The sequence below is a fragment of the Pyricularia oryzae genome, chromosome 2 (genome assembly GCF_000002495.2).
Source record: "Pyricularia oryzae 70-15 chromosome 2, whole genome shotgun sequence".
NCBI classification, from domain to species: Eukaryota; Fungi; Ascomycota; class Sordariomycetes; order Magnaporthales; family Pyriculariaceae; genus Pyricularia; species Pyricularia oryzae.
Genome location: NC_017850.1, coordinates 3969430 through 3986377, shown reverse-complemented (window position 1 = coordinate 3986377; position 16948 = coordinate 3969430). Strand labels below are relative to the sequence as shown.

The window sequence follows — 16948 nt, the reverse complement described above, 5'->3', positions numbered from 1 at the left end:
GTCAAAAAAAGAACAACGAGAGCGTTGAGTTGGTAATTTCTTCTCTGCATAGCATCAATGTCTAGGTTGGGCTGGGCTACCCAGCTCAATTAGGCGGCGGGTGACCTTGGTTGAACGGTGTAGGTACCTAGGCTTGCATCAATCAATTATTTAATGTTGGTACAAAGACAACGAGCGTCAAGCATAGCAATCGTGGCTTGGCGGGTCTTGGCTGCGAAAGACGTAGTGGCCGGTCCCCACCTTTGCTGCCCCTGTTGATTCTTCTGGTCGGATTGGGTCTTTTTCTTTTCGCTCCTCATAATGCCGTCAGTGCCTTTGCCTCCCTTGCTCATGCTCCAACTACCTCACGCAGACAGAGTGTTCAGCCAAGCATCCTCCGTCTCGGCTCAAGGTTTCCTTCACGCGCCGAAAAAGCCCTTTGCTTCGCACCTCTCCCTCCTCCACCCATATCAGGGCGCACAGCTTTCTCCTCTTCTAACTTTGTTGTCATCCTACTACACCGACCAAACCTCGTCCTCCACAAGTAAGTAGGTATCTACAGTCCAGTCCCAGTCCACACATGGCCTGCAAACTCAAACAATACGAACTGCCAATGGTTGTGTCCGCAGCTTTGCTGGCGTCATACAAACAAACTTTGGACTAACGGTTGATTGATCTTCAGACCTGGCAAGCTTTGATTCAGCTTTCTGGAGCTCTGCCCGGACCCCCACTGCTACCATTTGATTCCATATTTACACTCGATACCAATCGAGCCCAAAGCTTCGGCATCTCGCCTGGTGTTGCAGCAGCGAGCGCAATATTCTGCTCGGCACCGTCTCTGCAGCATCACCACAAGTTCACCACCAGGTAGCTTCGCTGAAGCTCCCACCTACACAAGAAGCATCCAGAACACATCATGCCTGACTCAAAGAACCTAATCCCGCGCATGCAGGCTAAGGGACCGTTCTCGGTCCCGGTGCCTGGCGCAACGGCCGCACCGGGCGAGACGGTTCCTCGCCGCCACCCCGATGCCGCTACCGAACTCTGGACCAGGCCCGCCCCTGAAGTTTCCACCACCTGGGAGCTCGTCAAGTACAGCGTTGAGAAGTTTGGCAATGCCAAGTGCGTCGGCTCCCGCCGGCTCGTCCGCACCCACCAGGAGACCAAGAAGATCAAGAAGATGGTCGATGGTCAGGAGCGCGAGGTCGACAAGCAGTGGACTTACTTCGAGCTCTCCGGCTACGAGTACCTCACCTACAACGAATACTACCGCCTGGTCGTCCAGTTGGGTGCCGGTCTGCGCAAGGTCGGGCTTGTCGCTGAGGACCGCGTCCACATTTACGCCGCCACCAGCCAGAACTGGCTCGCCATGTCACACGCCGCCGGCTCGCAGTCCATGGCCATTGTGACCGCTTACGACACCCTCGGCGAGGAGGGGCTCAGGCATTCCATGGTGGCCACCAAGGCCAAGGCTATCTTCCTCGACCCCCATCTGCTGCCCACCCTCGGCAATGTGCTGAAGGATGCGACCGACATTACCCACGTCATCTGGAACACCCAGAACAAGGTCAAGCAGGAGCACATTGACAAGCTCAACCAGACCTACCCCAATGTTACCGTCTTAAGCTTTGACGATCTGAAGAAGCTTGGCGACGAGAACCCGGTCGATGCTGTCCCGCCAAATGCCGATGATCTTTGCTGCATCATGTACACTTCCGGTTCCACCGGAACCCCCAAGGGTGTGCCACTGAAGCACAGCAACGTTGTAGCTGCTGGTATGTTTCTTTCCACCTGCGTTTTTGCTTTCTTTCTTTTTACCCCTTATGTTCGTCCCGCGCATTGCTCCTTGCGAAAATCACACCCTTGGCAACAGCCGAGATGACTGACACAAATCCGTCCCACTGCATGTAGTTGCTGGAGTTAGCGTTGTCGTTCAGCCCTACATTGGCCCTGGCGATGGCCTCCTTACCTACCTGCCCGCTGCCCACATTCTTGAGTTTGTTTTTGAGAACTCTGCAATGTTCTGGGGTGCTACAATGGGCTACGGCAATCCCAAGACTCTGTCTGACGCTTCGGTGCGCAACTGCAACGGAGACATTAAGGAGTTCAAGCCCACAGTCCTCGTCGGTGTTCCAGCCGTGTGGGAGAACGTGAAGAAGGGAATCATCGGCAAGGTTAACGCAGGCAGCCCGGTTGTGCGCAACCTCTTCTGGGGTGCAATGTCCATGAAGAACAACCTCATGGGCATGAATCTGCCAGGTTCCGGCATTCTTGATGCCGTTGTCTTCAAGAAGATCAAGGAGGCCACTGGCGGTAGGCTCAAGATCTGCTTGAACGGTGGTGGTCCGGTGGCCAAGGAGACGCAGCGCTTCCTCTCCATGGCCATCTGCCCAATGATTATCGGCTACGGCCTTACCGAGACGACTGCCATGGGCACATTGCAGAACCCCATGGAGTGGTCAACCGACACGATTGGCTCAATGCCGGCATCCGTCGAGGCCAAGCTGGTCGACTTTGCAGATGCCGGATACCACGTCACCAACAAGCCCAACCCTCAAGGTGAGGTCTGGCTGCGTGGTCCTACAGTCATGTCTGGTTACTACCAGAACGACAAGGAGACGGCCGAGGCCATGACTGAGGACGGTTGGTTCAAGACGGGCGACATTGGCGAGTTTGACAGCCAGGGACACTTGAAGCTCATTGACCGCAAGAAGAACCTGATCAAGACCCTCAACGGCGAGTACATCGCACTGGAGAAGCTCGAGTCGATTTACCGATCGGCACCCGTTGTCGCCAACATTTGCTGTTATGCCGACGACTCACAGGCCAAGCCTGTTGCCCTGATCGTGCCAGCCGAACCTGCCCTGAAGAAGCTGGCAGCTTCTGTTGGTGCCAAGGGTGAGACCCTCGAGGAGCTCATTCACGACAGCAAAGTCAACGCTGCTGTGCTTAAGGATATGCAGAATGTGGGTCGCCAGGGCGGTCTGGCCGGTATCGAGATCATTGACGGCGTTGTCTTGTCAGATGAGGAATGGACACCACAAAACGTAAGTTTCGCTCTCGATTTCACTGAACCGAACACGACCACGTATCTAACCCTTTTTGAAACCTAGGGACTCGTCACGGCTGCGCAAAAGCTTAACCGCAAGGGTATTCTCCAAAAGTACAAGAAGGAGGTCGACCAGGCTTATGGCATAAAGAAGTAAGGGAGACCAAGTACTTCACTGGGCCAGTAATGTTTTCACGTATCATTAGACGACGGGACAGAAAGCGGCCCAGGCCTCTTTGGGTATTCAATTTGCCCGACGGAAGCCAGGGAAGACTCTTTTTGTTGTACGCATAAGCAACTTGCAGCTTTGTGTTGGTTTTGGACTGATCTCGGCATGGTCCCTTGTTTGTCTGTTTTTCCATAGTTTTGGCTTTTATTTTCTTCTCTCTTTCGGATTGTATTTTTGGAAGGTATATGGCGTTTCTAATACCAACACTCGCATGATTGATACCTACTATTCTTCATCAACTTGTAGCCCTGCGAGACAAAAGTCCTGCCTTGATGAGAATCATTCGGAGCGGCGATCATCACAACGGATTGAATTGCCTATCCCTGGAACGCATACCCCGCCCCAGTGCCGACGTAAGCAGATGTCAACGTCATATGTCGGTGAAAGGCTGCCATGTCAATCACCTCTGACTATGTACTTGGACCTACCCCCAACTCATCAGGGATACCCTGGCTTTGCCTTCGCAAGCCGCGGCGAACCGAGTCAAATTACTCCTCACACGACATGGAAGCCCAACAACATTAATCCTACGCATGACCGTGGCTCTAAAGAATGCTGACTGAACCCGAGTGACGGTTTAGGAACATTAATTTTATGACAACTGTAAAATGACACATGCACGGCGCGGAAAACATACGATCAAAACGGGCTCTCACCGTGGGGTTAGCCATAATCAGAGGTATTAGCTATTGGAGCCTACAATAACATGGCCTGCTTGTTCATTTCCATGACCTTCCCTTAGCCTTCACACTCCTACATCACTGCCGATTCTTCATCACCCCTCAAGCGGCAGTAATAAAACCGTAATGAAGGGCACGAGAAAGAAGAAGTTTGGATAAAATTATAGACACAAGAAAATAAAATAAAAAGTAAAAGATAAAAGAGAGGAGCACATAGGTGAAACTGGAAACACGATTTTTTAATAGTAAAATAAAAGAGAAAAGGGGGAGGGGGGCTCTCATGGATCAGCGCCGATCAAGTATATCCTGGGGGATTTCCTGGTGACTCGTGAAAGTTCGTGACGCAGGAACCAGTTCGAGTAATGGCAAATTCTGTAGGTAGATCGGTCATCAAAGAAGCCGTGCCGAGTTGGATATGAAGCAGGACCCGCTGATTCTGTGTCTTGGGTAGACTGAATGCCAGGAGCGGCTGGACTCGTTCGCATCAACTTAGACCAAGCCGTCGTACAAAGATAAGGCGGACACGATGGTCTCGTCCCTCTTGCTACCCTCTTTGAATTCCTGCATGTCGAGACTACCGTTCTCGTCCTTGTCCATCATGCGAAAGATCTTTCGTACGCGCTTCTCGGGTGTATCCTCATCCTCGGGCAACTTGACCATAGAGCCGACCTATGTTGAAAAAAGGGATATTTCAGTCAGTAAAAAAAATGACGGAGCCTAAAAAAAAAAACCGTCCCAGCATTGCCCGAGCATGACAACTTTTAAAGCCGCGGATAATTCCTCACCATCTTGTAGATCGCCTCGACGATCTGGAGCATCTCGTCGTAGCTGATCTTGCCGTCTCCGTCAATGTCGTAGAGCTGGAAAGCCCAGTCAAGCTTGTCCTCCATCTTGCCGCGACTGGTTACACTCAGGGCTACGATGAACTCCTTGAAGTCAATGGTGCCCGACTTGTCGCTGTCAAAGACATTGAAGACATAGTCTGCAAATGAGGACGGGTCACCAAAGGGAAAAAATTGTCGGTAGATCTTTTGAAACTCCTCCTTTGTGAGCGTTCCTGAGGGGCAGTCCTTGAGGAAGCCTAATTCGACCAGGTCGGGTGTGTCCCCGTGTCAGCTATTCCTTATCTTGGATTCTCGGGACGCCGCTGGTTGCCCTGGGAAGTAAAGCAGAGCCAGCCTCTGCTTCAAGCCACGTCTTTCCGGTCACATCGGTCCGGCTGACTGATGTCCTCTTGTCTTCAGGCACTAGGCGGGGTCATGATGCTTGTGCGACGTAGAGTATAGAGGAATCTGGCTGGGCAGCTTTGAGGGGCCTTCTTTATGGCGGCTGGGAGGGAGTGGTGTGCCAGTATAGCGGGAACGAACGCACCCTTGTACCATTGCTGTAACTCCTTCTTGTCGAAATGCGTCGACTTTTGTAGTTCGGCTAGTTGCTCTTGCGAGAGCTTTGACTGTCTGTAGTTTTATGAAGCCGTCCATTCGGTCAGCGTGTGCGTCTCGACAACGAAGGAGTGGTGGAAAGACGGTACTGGCAACCCGAGGGGCGATTGATAGGGCTGGTGCTCTGTTACCGCGCGAAAACACGGCCTGCATCGGGGAGTCCTTGTCCCAGCCCAGAGAAACGCAAACCATCCTCACAGCTTGCTACCGCCTTCTAGAGGCCTGTTACCAGCAGCGACGGCGTGATATCTGTAGCAGTGGGCAGTAGACGCAGGCGATAGTAGCCTCGTCATCAATTACAGGCCGCGGGCATGCCACCTAGTCGATGATCGGCGGGAGTAGGCCGGGGGGGAGAAAGGTTGAAAGTAGGGACTCACGATTTCCCCATCTCGAAATAAAACCGAAGCGGAGCAGTAGGGTGGAAATTAAGTATTTAAAAATAGTTGGATGTTGGATCGGTATTGGCTTATGCTCTTAAATGTCGTGGTCTAGGAGGGCGATCGCGTTTCGTAATGCCTCGAGCAGTCGCCGTCGGAATGATCGGGAAATGGAGGGCCGTTTATTGCGGCGCCGAACGAGACCGAGCTGAATGTGTCCAAAAATGTAGCTGCTCACAGAGTTGTAAATAGTTGCTGCCCTCTTTCAGGGTGCTCTGGGTTCTTCTAGTCCTAATGCTAGTCTAGGAGTCGTCTGTTGTCCCGTTTGATTTGAGGTGAGGGGTTTGCGACCTGGAGTCGAGACGTTGACGCAAGGATCCTAGCCACGGGCAGCGGGCTACTTAGTTGTCAGTGGAGATGTTATCCGCTTGGTTGCGCATACAAGGCAGGCAAATTGCAGGCCACTCAACGGCTCGAGTACGGGTAGTGCGGCAAGTTGTGAGCGTCTTTGTCCCCGAGAGTTTTGGAAAAAAGAAAACCCAGACGAGAAAAAAAGACCCTATACTTACTTACCACGTCAGGTCGGCAGCAGGATGATGATGCAAATGTGAGAGGTAACATTGACTTTGGGATGGCCTTTGTATGTTTCCTGGAAAGGGAGGGGTGTTTAGAGTGTGGAAGTGGGCCTGGCCTGGCTGGCCTTGGTCGGGGGGAAAGGAGGTACTCTAGGTAGGCGCAGCAGCGCGGACAATGAGCGAATGAACAGTGGAGCTGGGGGTTCCCGAGGCTGTGGGCAACGCAATCCTACCTTACCTTACCACCTGCCTCTGCTTAAACCGGCCGCGATGCGGTCCTATTCGATTCTCCTATCTGAGCCTACGACCAATAATAATCTGCGGCCGAATCTGTTCGCAAAGGCACAAAGTTCCCTCCGACTTGCGCGAGCACCCCGTGCAAATGTCCAAGCCCCAGCCTATCCCTTGGCCAACGGGGCTACGAAGCTTCTTTTTGGGTACCTCTGACCAAGCGATTCGTTTATTCCTTGATCATGACTTTACCGATACGTACCTTTGGCCGTCGATTTCCTTGTTACACTCTCCAGCCACCAATCATCATCAGGTTTTGATTTCTGTACCATCAAAAATCGTTCCAAGATTCATATGCTCGTTTTTACTAAATGTTACCACCATTATCGCGCTATACCAACTCGGGACACTTAGACCGGGAAAAAGCACGCACTTGCTACTGTACTCCAAGAACGCCAAAGCTGTGAAACACAAAGAAGCCAGCTAAAAATGCCCTCTCAAAAACCCCCGTTTTGCATCCCTTGCCGTCATTATACCCATATTAACTTGGCCTGTGAATTGATTGCCAAATCATCCCACCACAGCCTTCATGCTCAAGCTCTCCAGGAACCCTCCAAGATCCTCTTTCTTGACTTCAACAACACAGTGTTCGAAGCTGTCGATGCGTATCCTAGCATTTGTTTCTGTCACAACGTCCTGGAATGCATTGCCAAAACGGTTCAGGCCGTGTCCCCTTTCCTTGGGCCCATCATCTTCGTCCTCGCTGGAATCTTCGTCGTCGTCAGAGCCCTCAGAGCCCTCAGACTCTGTCTCCTCCTCGTCGTCCGCCCCAGCCGCCCTCTTGGCGGCGCGTTTCTCCTCCCGTATCCTCTCCTTGGCCTTGCGGCTTTCCTCTCGCGCCTTGGCCTTTGCCCTCTTCTCTTCGGCCTTCTTCTTCTTGTCGGCAGGCAGGTCCGCTCCGCCGCCTCCACCACCTGTGCCCACCACAATATAAACACCGCGCTTCTCGTCGAGCGACGCTGCCACAAGTGGAGTACCGCGACCTTTGTTGCTCAGGCGCCCTGTAGACTCCTTCTCCTGCTCAGCCAGCGCCTCACCGATCCACAGAGCAAGCTTGGTGAGCGCCCCAGGATGGTTAAATACGGAAACGTCTGGTCCGTCTTTGACGATGCACATGCGGAACGCTCGTAAATGCCTGATCTGCTTCTTCTTTAGTAATGTCGTACCTGTGTTGAAGATTGCACGGTGGAGAAACTGTGCAGTGGGCAGCCCTTGCTTCAAAGCCTCGATACTGCAATTGGACACGACTGTTAGTAGAGATCCTCAAAGTGATCAGGGATTAAATGGTGGGGAACAACGTACTCCTCAAGCGCGTCGTATGCCTCCCAGAAGCGGGGGATCCACTCTTCACTCAGCATCTCCAGGTGGTTGTCGTCGGGCTCTTCCAACTGGGATGCTCCATCCCTACCAGCGGAATCATCCGAGGAACCGGCATGTTTCCCAACCTCAAGAAGGGCCCCTATGACGACACCGACATCTTGTGCGCTGAGTGTAGCACGCCAACCCCAGCTGCGCACGAAGCCCCATCCATCCTTGGCGCCACCCCTATCTCTGCCGTCCGTGTCGATCGTGGGCACCATATCATCCAAGTTGTACAGCGATGCATACTTGAGCAGCTTCACTCGGAGCTCGCGCTTCAGCACCATGTCCATGTGCGTGTAGCTTTGCCTGCACTGAACGAGGCTGACGCCCATCTTGGCAAAGAGCTTGTGCAGCCGCTTCAGTCCTGTCTCGCTCCACATCTTCAGCCGCGAGAAAAGATAGGGAGAGTGCAGCATGCTGTCATAGAGGCTCCAGTGCCGGATGAGGAGGAATTTGGGCTCGGGCGAGAGACGGATACTGGTATCCTCGGGACTCCTCGCCGTCGTCGGAATGATACCCTGGCCTTCCGCCGTAAACCTTCCCTGCCCGCTGCCAGATACTTCTGGTGGATTCAGGCGGCGTACCTCATCACGCAGAAGCTGTCGTATGCTGGCACCGCGCATCCCCATCCAACCAGACTTTAACCTGTTGTCGGAGCTGCGGGCTGAAACTGCGACTCCGGCCGACGATCGCCCATACAGCTCCATGGATGTAACGCCGACTATAGTGAGCCAAAGCATGTCGTTGTCCTCTCGACCAAGCTCGGAAGCCAGGGAGTAGATCATGGAGGAGATGGGTTCCGAGTACGACGTGCCAAGACGGTAGTATTTTCGTAGTGTGCCTTCCTTTTCTCGACGTAGACGCAGTAATTGCCTGCGCATTTTCCGAGCAGAAGGGGCCTTAGGAGGTTGCGCACCCGACGGCGGGCTGGGATCGCTTGAGGAGAACACGGCTGAGTCTTGTAGTGATATCAACCCGCGTCTCTCTGGTGGTCGTGGAGATTCTGGAACGGGACTCCCCTATAAAGATTGTACCGAGATGTTTAGCAGCCAAGCACAAGATACCAAGACTGTCTGCACAAGTAACTTGAACACTACTCACCGTATTGCTCCTCCGTCTTTGTGCTGGCCTGTTGTCGTCTCCACTTTCGTCATCGTCAAAGTCGTCAAGAGATTTACGCTTTTGGCCAGCCCGCACGGGAGTCTCTTCTGCATCATCATCATCATCATCATCATCATCATAATTATCGGATCCACTTTCAGAGTCGCTGCCTTCCAGGTTCTCCCCATTGTCTTCAACGTCCGGCATGTCCACCAACGACATGTATGCTTCCCGCTCCTTCTCCAGGCTCTCTTCGATATCCCCGTCGTCAAAGACTATAATTCCTCCCTTGGACGGCTTATAAGCATGAGATATACAGCCGTTGGAAACACCGGGGGGCGCCCTAGAGGAGAAAGCCTTTGATCCACCAGCAGTCTCTGGCTCGAGCGGGTGGCCTCCGAAAACGTTGCCCAGATTCCACGGCCTGTGAGAGTCGATCACCCACACCTCTACGCCTCCATAGGAATCAGTGCCACTGCTGCCTGTGTCTTCTTCATCGGGCTCCAGACCGAGCATGACGCCCAGATCTACGGTGCCGCCGACGCCCAGGCAGACCACAACACCTCCGGAGCCGCCGCGGGTCTCCATCATAGGGCTGACGAGCTCCCTGCCGACTCGCTCCAGGTCCGCGTAGCCAGCCACAGGCTGGATCTTGTGGGGTATGTAGTCATGCTTGAGGAGGCGGGTGAGGATGCGGCAGGCGCAGAGTGCGTCGGGCTCGAGGGCGACGAGGATCAGGACGGGCGGTGCGAGGGCGTGGCGCGTCTTCTGCAGGTGCAGGTATAGCTTCGATATCAGGGGCCGTGGAAGATGCATTTTCGAGTGCGGGGTGCTATATGCAAGATATAGACGCGTCCAAAACGGTGCCAGCGACTCTCACGTGGGCAGGACCGGATTTCGGCCGATGAGAGGCTTTTTGAGTTACCAATGCTAGACAGTGTCGCTGGACCAATTTAGCGCGTCTGCTTGTTGTAGATGAAAAATGATTTCTGGCCCGAAACTCCAGTGTTGTGACTATTGAATATATCGTCAACGGAGTTTCTGACGGCCCAGAATCACGTCAATTGTATCGTAGGTGATGTAGGATGATGTGAGAAAGCAGGTAAGTAGGTAGGTACCTTAGGTGGTGGATACGAATTGGTCCGTTTGGATGGTTGCCCAGCATTCGACTTGGAGTGACTAGCAAAAACGCGGGTTCGCAGACGCGATTTAGGATTTAGGATGCAAAACAGCTTAACGCGTGCTGGGTAGTGGGTAGGGGGCTTGAGAAGCGGCAGTTACGCGTTGGCTCCACTTTGATTCTGTCGTCTCCCGACAACCTCAACGAATTGCCCGAGTCATGTATTAATCAATCGATTACCTTATTCAACCAACCAAGGTGGCTTCCATGGGTGATCAGCCACACACATCCTACCGATGTCAGGGTGCGACCTTCTACAGCAACTTATCGGAAGCTCTTCAAGCTTACCTACCTATACAGCAAAACTCCTCAGTATAATATGAGGTCGGCGGCGCCTGGATTGTATGCATATTGTCAATTTCAAGTGGTGCGAAGAGTCTCGTGTGCTGCCTAGCGCAGTAGGACAAGCTGCAAGCCCAGAGTTTGTTATTTGTCAGCCTTGATCTTCATCGTCCCTGGTGCGGCTTTATAGCTGAGTTCGAGTGGCTCGAGGAGACTTGGGTAAGTGAGCTGCCCGATCGACAGCCCTGACTACTAGACGATGGGATCTTCTCAATGCGAGCAAATCGAGTTTGGCAAGCTTGGGCGGAATAGCGATAGATATGGGCGATTTGAGTCTACAGTAGTGGATTGATTCCCCTACTTGCATTTATTCGCCGGACTGTCGACCAGCTAGCTGGCTGCGGGTTGTACCTACACCAAATAGTTAGGTACCTCTATTGTACTCGCACTTTCCTACAGTGGGGTTTGTGGATGGCCAGCTGGTGATGAAAAACATGGAGTCAATTGCCCATTTCTTTCTTGGATTCTGATATAGCCGCTATATACCTACCTACCTACCTAGGTAGGTACCTATGCGACGTTTCCTCCATATGGCCAGACGGGAGAATTTACTGACCTTGGCAAGGTTCGGCAAGGAGCAATCCAACGCTGCGTATTTGCCAAGCCAAACAACAAATTCTGATGCGGGCCGCCATCTCAGGTGGTCAGATTTAGCACCTAGAATAAATACTCATCTTTCTTCTTGAAATTTGAGCAGCAATTTCATATCTACAAGCCAACACCATCCCCAGACCGGCAGCTACCCTTACCAAGACATATTACTCGGTGCAGTTCTCAGGTATCTAGCCTGCTAGCAACCTGGCACGAAAACCCTTATCTAAGACGCCCAGTCCAGCTTTAACCCAGGTACATATCGACGTCTACCAAGTCGCCTGGCAAGGCAAACAAGGTATCGGCAAGGATTCCTCCCACTACAGTACTGCTACACTTACTCCCCACAAATCAAACCCAGAAGTTTTCAAAGTCTTGCCTGCAACGAGCCAGTGGAGATCAACCTCCGGACTCAACAACCCCATAGCTAAGGTAGTTGAGCGGCTGTCCTAGGGTTGCGGTCCTCCCTGGCTGTTTGGCCATTGCGCAAGTGCTAATCGTGGACCCATGGCTTGGGGCATGGTCATGGCATCGTCGTCTTTTTGACATACGGCCGTCAAACTAGCGGCGTGCTAGACCAATGCTAGCGCTAGCGCATCGCCCCCATTAGCCATTCCAGTCCGCACTCTCCTGACGCTTACCGACGACTTTCCATTGCTTGCATTGGTAGGCCGTATGGTCCCAGACCCTCGGGTCGACCAGAACCGCCACGTCGGAACTGGGCCCGCCTGCTCTGGTTTTTGACTGTATGGATTCGGCCATCTTCCTCTAGAAGTTCCAAACAAACTCTAACGCCACGAGTATCTGGCATCTATAGTTCACAACTATCCCACAGTCCTGTTCCACATTTCTGAATGTCCTATCCTAATCCTGACGAACATTTCAGTGCCCTGAGAGATATCACCTGAAAGATGTCGTCGACCGAGCTCCGCCACATACAGGTCTGAAGAGATCTTGCTTTTTTTGGCGGGGGCATCCCATTCAAAGAAAAAAAAGGGAAAAAAAAGGAAGAAAAAAATAAAGAATCAAGAAACTACCAATGTACGGCGCACCCAATATCTCCCTCGACGCACTCGAGAGAGCTGGTCTCATCTCTCCCGAAATCCTTCATCTCAGGATGGAGGGAAACGTCGACGTCCTTGAGCCAGTCTCCTCCAGTGACTCGTCTCTCGAACTAGATGAAAGGGATTTCACTGTCACCTCTGATTATGATCCATCTATCGATGGGACTTCCGAAGTTGGTTCCGTCACTTCAAGTGTATATGCACATATTCATGAGCACGGAAGGTGAGCACGACGTTTACATAGTGCCCATGTTTTACCCGCTCTACCTCTATGCCTTGCGTAAAAGCGAGATTCGATCAGGGAGAGGATATCTTTGCTGATTAGAGATTGGCTATGTGTGATAGACGTTACCGTGAGTTGGCTTTTGTTTTCCTCATGATCAGAAAACCCATGTCCCACGGCTCCTCTGGAAAAGGCTTGGGTTGGTACGAGGGTCCAACGCTTAGTCACGGCAGAAGCTAACTTTCCCATCCGCAAGACAAATACAAGTACGGGAGATATCCTATACCCAACGATGAGAACGAAGAAGGCCGTGAAAGTCTACGGCACTCGATGGTCTTGACGCTGCTCAAAGGGAAAATGTTTCTGGCACCCATTGGGGATAACCCCCAGAGAATCGTCGACCTTGGAACTGGCTTTGGCCAATGGGCGATTGAGAGTATGTTCCACCCCTCGAATCGTAACTCCAGGCCCTATCTATCATCGGACCACTGACGAAAAGCTCAAGTGGGGGATGCTTTCCCAAGCGCCCAGATCACCGGCATAGATCTGTCGCCCGTGCAGCCTGTGTGGGTTCCTCCCAACGTCAACTTTGTCGTTGATGACATTGAGGAGGACGCCTGGGGCAGGGACGGCATTTTTGATTACGTGCACTTGCGAGTCACTGCAAGTGTCCTTAGGGACCCTATAAAGGTAGCTGCAACAGCTTTCGATAAGCTGAAACCGGGCGGGTGGATTGAGTTCCAAGAGATATATCCAAAGGTCTCATGCGACGACGGAAGCATGCCCGACGACTTTCCTCTCATCGAACTCTACGACCTGATAGAACGCTTGCTGGCTCAACACAGCGGCTTCCAGATCTTCATCGCCGAGCAACTCCCGCGCGAGCTCGAGAGGCTCGGCTATGTCAACATACAGCGGCGCGTCTTCAACATCCCCGTGGGGACCTGGGCCATGAGTCGCCGACTGTCTAGGGCAGGTTATCTATTTCGGGTGGTCGTGGCTGAGCTTGTGCCTGTACTTGCCGCCAAGGCCGAGCAGATCGGAATCCCGTCTGAAGAGGTCGACAGCCTCTCGTGTCGTGTCCTCGAGTCGATGCATGCCGAGCAGCCAACAAACGTCCATGCTTACGTCCCATTTCACTTTGTCTGGGCGCAGAAACCCGAGTTATGACGGTTCATGACAGCTTTTTTTTTTTCCCCAACAAACAGCCCCTCATCCTGACGGCAAATATACATACTTGCACCCTGCGGAAAACCACCCGCCAGTCGTCCAGACTCATGAAGCTACATGGAAAGCATGCCAAGATGGAATGGAAGTACAAATGAGAACAGCCCAAATGAAACCGAAATTCCAAAAGAAGTATCTGCATTGGTGCCCAAAGCTTGCCGGAAAGCTTGCCGGCGTCCGAGCTCGGGTTCGCCCGAAACGGTCAAGGTCCAGTCCTAGGGCGGCACCCCGTGACGAATAGCCGGCAGGGGTCGCCATTATCGCGATGCGTATGAATGCAACACACCCAAAGACTTTGTCCGAAAGGAAAATACCCCGATTTGCACTGCAAAGCCAGCTGGTCTCTCCTCGTTTGTTGGATGATCCCTTACGAAACCTCGTCCCGCATGACGGAAACTTTTTCAGGGCACGAGGACATTCATGAATCCCGATACAACAGACAACCCCTGTCCCGCACCACACAGTCCCAAGCGGGTTCGCGCATGCAGGTGGATGATCCAGATGTGACCATCCTGTCGGTAACTGTATGTATGAGGGCGGTGAAAAGATGACATGGAGATCAGTTGGGCTTTTATGACATTCAGGGAACAGTCTGGCAAGCCGGGTTCAGGGATCCATGCACTCGAGGCCACTCGACGGGACGTTGGCAATGAGAATCAGACCATTTTGAGAACCAAACACATGTGGCAAACTATCATGTCGGGATTTTTTTTTCGTGCCGGGTTGGGTAGCATTGATGAACGAATACTGCATGATTACAATCCAGGTGTCATATTCCCCTTTACCACAGACGCTATAACCAATAGGAGTAGATTTCCAGTCCGTGGTGGTTGTCCCGTTCTTTTTTTTAGCCTCTTGCTCCACACACTCCCCTCACCTCCCGCCTTCAGGGTTTCCGGCCGTAGGTGACATAGATGGGAAAGTAGGCGTGTATGCTCGTGTCGGCCAGGTCGGAGCGGACGCGGGCGCTGAACTCGACGACCTCGTCCCTGGTCCAGCCCATGAAGCGGGTGAAGAGGGCCATGCTCATGGCCTCGCAGCCTTCGGCAAAGTTCTCCTGGGCCCAGAGCCCGAGCTGTTTGAGCTTCTGGTCGCGGGGCCAGCGGTTGACGGGCCAGCAAAAGGGGACGCGGACGACGTCGACGAAGCCGGCGGCGCGCATCATGTCGGCGACGCGGCCGCACTCGTCGAGCTTGAAGCCCGAGCGCTCCCCGGCCTCCATCATCAGGTCCGACCAGCGGCGCACGGCGCTTTCGGGCCGCATGGTGCCGTCGTCGCAGCGCAGCGGGAAGTCAATGTCCTGCACCTCGACGTGGCCGCCGCGCTCCAGGAAGTCGTAGCACTGGCCCAGGAACCGTGGCCAGTCTCGAAACGCCCCCGCCATCATGAGCGTGTGGATGTAGTCGAACTTGAAGCTGAAGTTCCAGTCCTCCTCGAGGTCGTCGATCTGGAACAAGGCATTTGGTGGCATGCTGCAGGGTTGTGGCGGCGGCGTTGTATTGTGTGTGTGTGTGTGTGTGTGTCAGCTTATCCGTTTTTTATGGCTCTCGGTGAACAGACGAAACGCCCTGTAGTCACCCCTCTCCCGTCTGTCCTTCTCTGCTACATCGAGGTGTACTGACAATGTTGGCTGTATTGGTGACAGGTCGACCCCGATGACCTATTCATACCGCCACAGGTTCAGAGATTTGCTTTGCGGCAAGGTACCGTTTTGTTCTTCTTTCTTTTTCTTTTTTTTTTGTGTTTTTCTGAAGGCCTCAAGGTGTGGCTCTAGTAAAGTCACCCTCCAGCAAACTTCCCAAGCCTTGTTGACAAGAAAGGAGGAGGGGGGGCCCGATATCACATCACCGCCTTACCTCGGAGTGTGGATGCTGCTCGGCTAATATAGCAAAGATTGAGACACGTCAGCAGAATGCAGCAGGTCGGGGGTCAGTGGTCTGCCCACCCAGAGATCTTACCGAAATCTATGACCCAGTGTCCTGATTATCGCCATCAACCGATACTCGGTCAGCCTTGATGCCTGATCTCTTTTTCCTCCCCCCTTTTCTGGTTGTGTTTTGAAGCCCAAACCATGGTACGCTACTCACCGATGCCGCATCCGGCATCCAGCACCCGGTGTGCTCGTTCTGCAGGCGCAAAGTATAGCTTCTTCTCGAAGGTCTCCAGGCATAGATAATACTGGCTCTCTAATTGTTTCAAAAACACAGACGCAGCCAGAGCATTAATGGGTATACAACACAAAGCCATCGGGGGAGTCAAGACAGAGGCACTCAGTCAAGTAAATGATTGGGCCGCGGGGCTGGATAGTTTGGACAAACCTTGTCGTTCTAGTTCTTGCTACGGAAAACGTCAGTTTGATCGACCCCCCCGGGGAGCAGCATCAGCAGAGAGCGGGTAAGAATATGGTCGTATGACGCTGTCGTACCTCATCGATGGGCAGTACATATTTGCCGTCTTTGTAGCCGTGGTACTTTCTGCCATTCTCCTCAAGGGCTCTCAAGATGCTGGAACGGAGCGAAGCAGTGGACGACAGCATGCCCATGGACATGTCCTATATCGGGGGCCCACCAAGTCGTTGTTAGTATGTCAATATTCCCCCGCCCCTTACCACCAGATTTGGAGTTCACAGCGGAAAAGCACGTCTGGCTCAGAGAATGCGCCAAAATATGGGAATAGGGGGGGTCAAAGTAAGCGAGATAAAAGAGGCGAGAGGGGGTATGATCGGTCAGGGCATTGCTGCGGAGGACGGCGACTTGCATCACCAAGAGCGGAGTCGGTATCCTCCAGATTCATATCATCCTAGGTCAAGTCCGAGATACTGTCAGCTGCAATGTACGGTTGCCATCGTTCCAATGCTATGGTAGCGGTGGTCATGATGTGACGTCCGAGATGACGTTAGGTTGAAGGAGGGGGGGGGGGGGGGGGACAAGCGGCAACGAGATTATGGTATAGGCGTGGTAGGTCAGGATAGGCTGGCTGCGCAGTTGGAAAAGCTACTCCGCATAGTAGTATAGTATAGCATAGCATCGTAGCGACCCAGGGAGGGGATGTATGAACCCCAGTCAAGGCGAGACTCACATCATCGGCATCGATAGGGTCCGGCACCCCTGGAGCGGTCCAATGAGAGTCTTCCATGGGTACATGCGGAATTTGAGAGGAAACCTGGGTTTTCGTCAGCTCAAGCGAGAATCTCTTTCTCTTGAATTTTTTTTTTTTTTTTTTTTTTTTGCGTAATT

General features: G+C 52.9%; 6 protein-coding genes across 6 annotated transcripts; 2 read left to right on the top strand and 4 right to left on the bottom strand.

The window, feature by feature from the left end:
• Positions 1-302: 302 nt before the first annotated feature.
• MGG_01551 (long-chain-fatty-acid-CoA ligase 1) lies at positions 303-3529 on the top strand. The gene is made up of 4 exons (XM_003714477.1): positions 303-523; positions 662-1754; positions 1891-3026; positions 3093-3529. The coding sequence occupies exons 2-4, from the start codon at positions 896-898 to the stop codon at positions 3183-3185; spliced, it is 2088 nt and encodes a 695-aa protein (XP_003714525.1). The 5' UTR covers positions 303-523; positions 662-895; the 3' UTR covers positions 3186-3529.
• A 362-nt stretch (positions 3530-3891) lies between these two features.
• Positions 3892-6448, bottom strand: MGG_01550 (calcium-binding protein NCS-1). Its single transcript, XM_003714476.1, has 5 exons — positions 6330-6448; positions 5757-6153; positions 5309-5394; positions 4723-5018; positions 3892-4606 (listed from the first exon to the last, which is right to left on the bottom strand). The coding sequence occupies exons 2-5, from the start codon at positions 5765-5767 to the stop codon at positions 4427-4429; spliced, it is 573 nt and encodes a 190-aa protein (XP_003714524.1). The 5' UTR covers positions 5768-6153; positions 6330-6448; the 3' UTR covers positions 3892-4426.
• Positions 6449-6885: 437 nt separating this feature from the next.
• On the bottom strand, positions 6886-10255 carry MGG_01549 (DNA replication initiation factor Cdc45). Its single transcript, XM_003714475.1, has 3 exons — positions 9086-10255; positions 7925-9003; positions 6886-7853 (listed from the first exon to the last, which is right to left on the bottom strand). Exons 1-3 carry the CDS (start codon positions 9899-9901, stop codon positions 7133-7135), a joined length of 2616 nt encoding a protein of 871 aa, XP_003714523.1. The 5' UTR covers positions 9902-10255; the 3' UTR covers positions 6886-7132.
• Positions 10256-10467: 212 nt separating this feature from the next.
• On the top strand, positions 10468-14560 carry MGG_01548 (uncharacterized protein). Its single transcript, XM_003714474.1, has 6 exons — positions 10468-11109; positions 11173-11944; positions 12016-12485; positions 12608-12615; positions 12742-12921; positions 12991-14560. The coding sequence occupies exons 3-6, from the start codon at positions 12238-12240 to the stop codon at positions 13653-13655; spliced, it is 1101 nt and encodes a 366-aa protein (XP_003714522.1). The 5' UTR covers positions 10468-11109; positions 11173-11944; positions 12016-12237; the 3' UTR covers positions 13656-14560.
• MGG_01547 (uncharacterized protein) lies at positions 14350-15556 on the bottom strand. The gene is made up of 2 exons (XM_003714473.1): positions 15335-15556; positions 14350-15184 (listed from the first exon to the last, which is right to left on the bottom strand). The coding sequence occupies exon 2, from the start codon at positions 15181-15183 to the stop codon at positions 14599-14601; it is 585 nt and encodes a 194-aa protein (XP_003714521.1). The 5' UTR covers position 15184; positions 15335-15556; the 3' UTR covers positions 14350-14598.
• Positions 15557-15791: 235 nt separating this feature from the next.
• On the bottom strand, positions 15792-16260 carry MGG_01546 (uncharacterized protein; the record flags this gene model as incomplete). The annotated part of the gene is made up of 3 exons (XM_003714472.1): positions 15792-15898; positions 16031-16049; positions 16138-16260. The coding sequence occupies 3 exons, from the start codon at positions 16258-16260 to the stop codon at positions 15792-15794; spliced, it is 249 nt and encodes an 82-aa protein (XP_003714520.1).
• Positions 16261-16948: the final 688 nt, after the last annotated feature.

Excerpts from the sequence above, each read along its gene's own strand:
- MGG_01551 (XM_003714477.1), top strand. The coding sequence starts at position 896 with ATGCCTGACTCAAAGAACCTAATCCCGCGCATGCAGGCTAAGGGACCG. Across the intron at positions 1,755-1,890 it reads CAGCAACGTTGTAGCTGCTG|TTGCTGGAGTTAGCGTTGTC; the intron begins GTATGTTTCTTT and ends CACTGCATGTAG. Across the intron at positions 3,027-3,092 it reads AGGAATGGACACCACAAAAC|GGACTCGTCACGGCTGCGCA; the intron begins GTAAGTTTCGCT and ends TTTGAAACCTAG.
- MGG_01550 (XM_003714476.1), bottom strand. Across the intron at positions 5,019-5,308 it reads GTTACAGCAATGGTACAAGG|GCTTCCTCAAGGACTGCCCC; the intron begins GTGCGTTCGTTC and ends TGGTCGAATTAG. Across the intron at positions 4,607-4,722 it reads TCGAGGCGATCTACAAGATG|GTCGGCTCTATGGTCAAGTT; the intron begins GTGAGGAATTAT and ends TTTTCAACATAG.
- MGG_01549 (XM_003714475.1), bottom strand. The coding sequence starts at position 9,901 with ATGCATCTTCCACGGCCCCTGATATCGAAGCTATACCTGCACCTGCAG. Across the intron at positions 9,004-9,085 it reads AAAGACGGAGGAGCAATACG|GGGAGTCCCGTTCCAGAATC; the intron begins GTGAGTAGTGTT and ends CAATCTTTATAG. Across the intron at positions 7,854-7,924 it reads GCATACGACGCGCTTGAGGA|TATCGAGGCTTTGAAGCAAG; the intron begins GTACGTTGTTCC and ends GTCCAATTGCAG.
- MGG_01548 (XM_003714474.1), top strand. The coding sequence starts at position 12,238 with ATGTACGGCGCACCCAATATCTCCCTCGACGCACTCGAGAGAGCTGGT. Across the intron at positions 12,922-12,990 it reads TGGCCAATGGGCGATTGAGA|TGGGGGATGCTTTCCCAAGC; the intron begins GTATGTTCCACC and ends GAAAAGCTCAAG.
- MGG_01547 (XM_003714473.1), bottom strand. The coding sequence starts at position 15,183 with ATGCCACCAAATGCCTTGTTCCAGATCGACGACCTCGAGGAGGACTGG.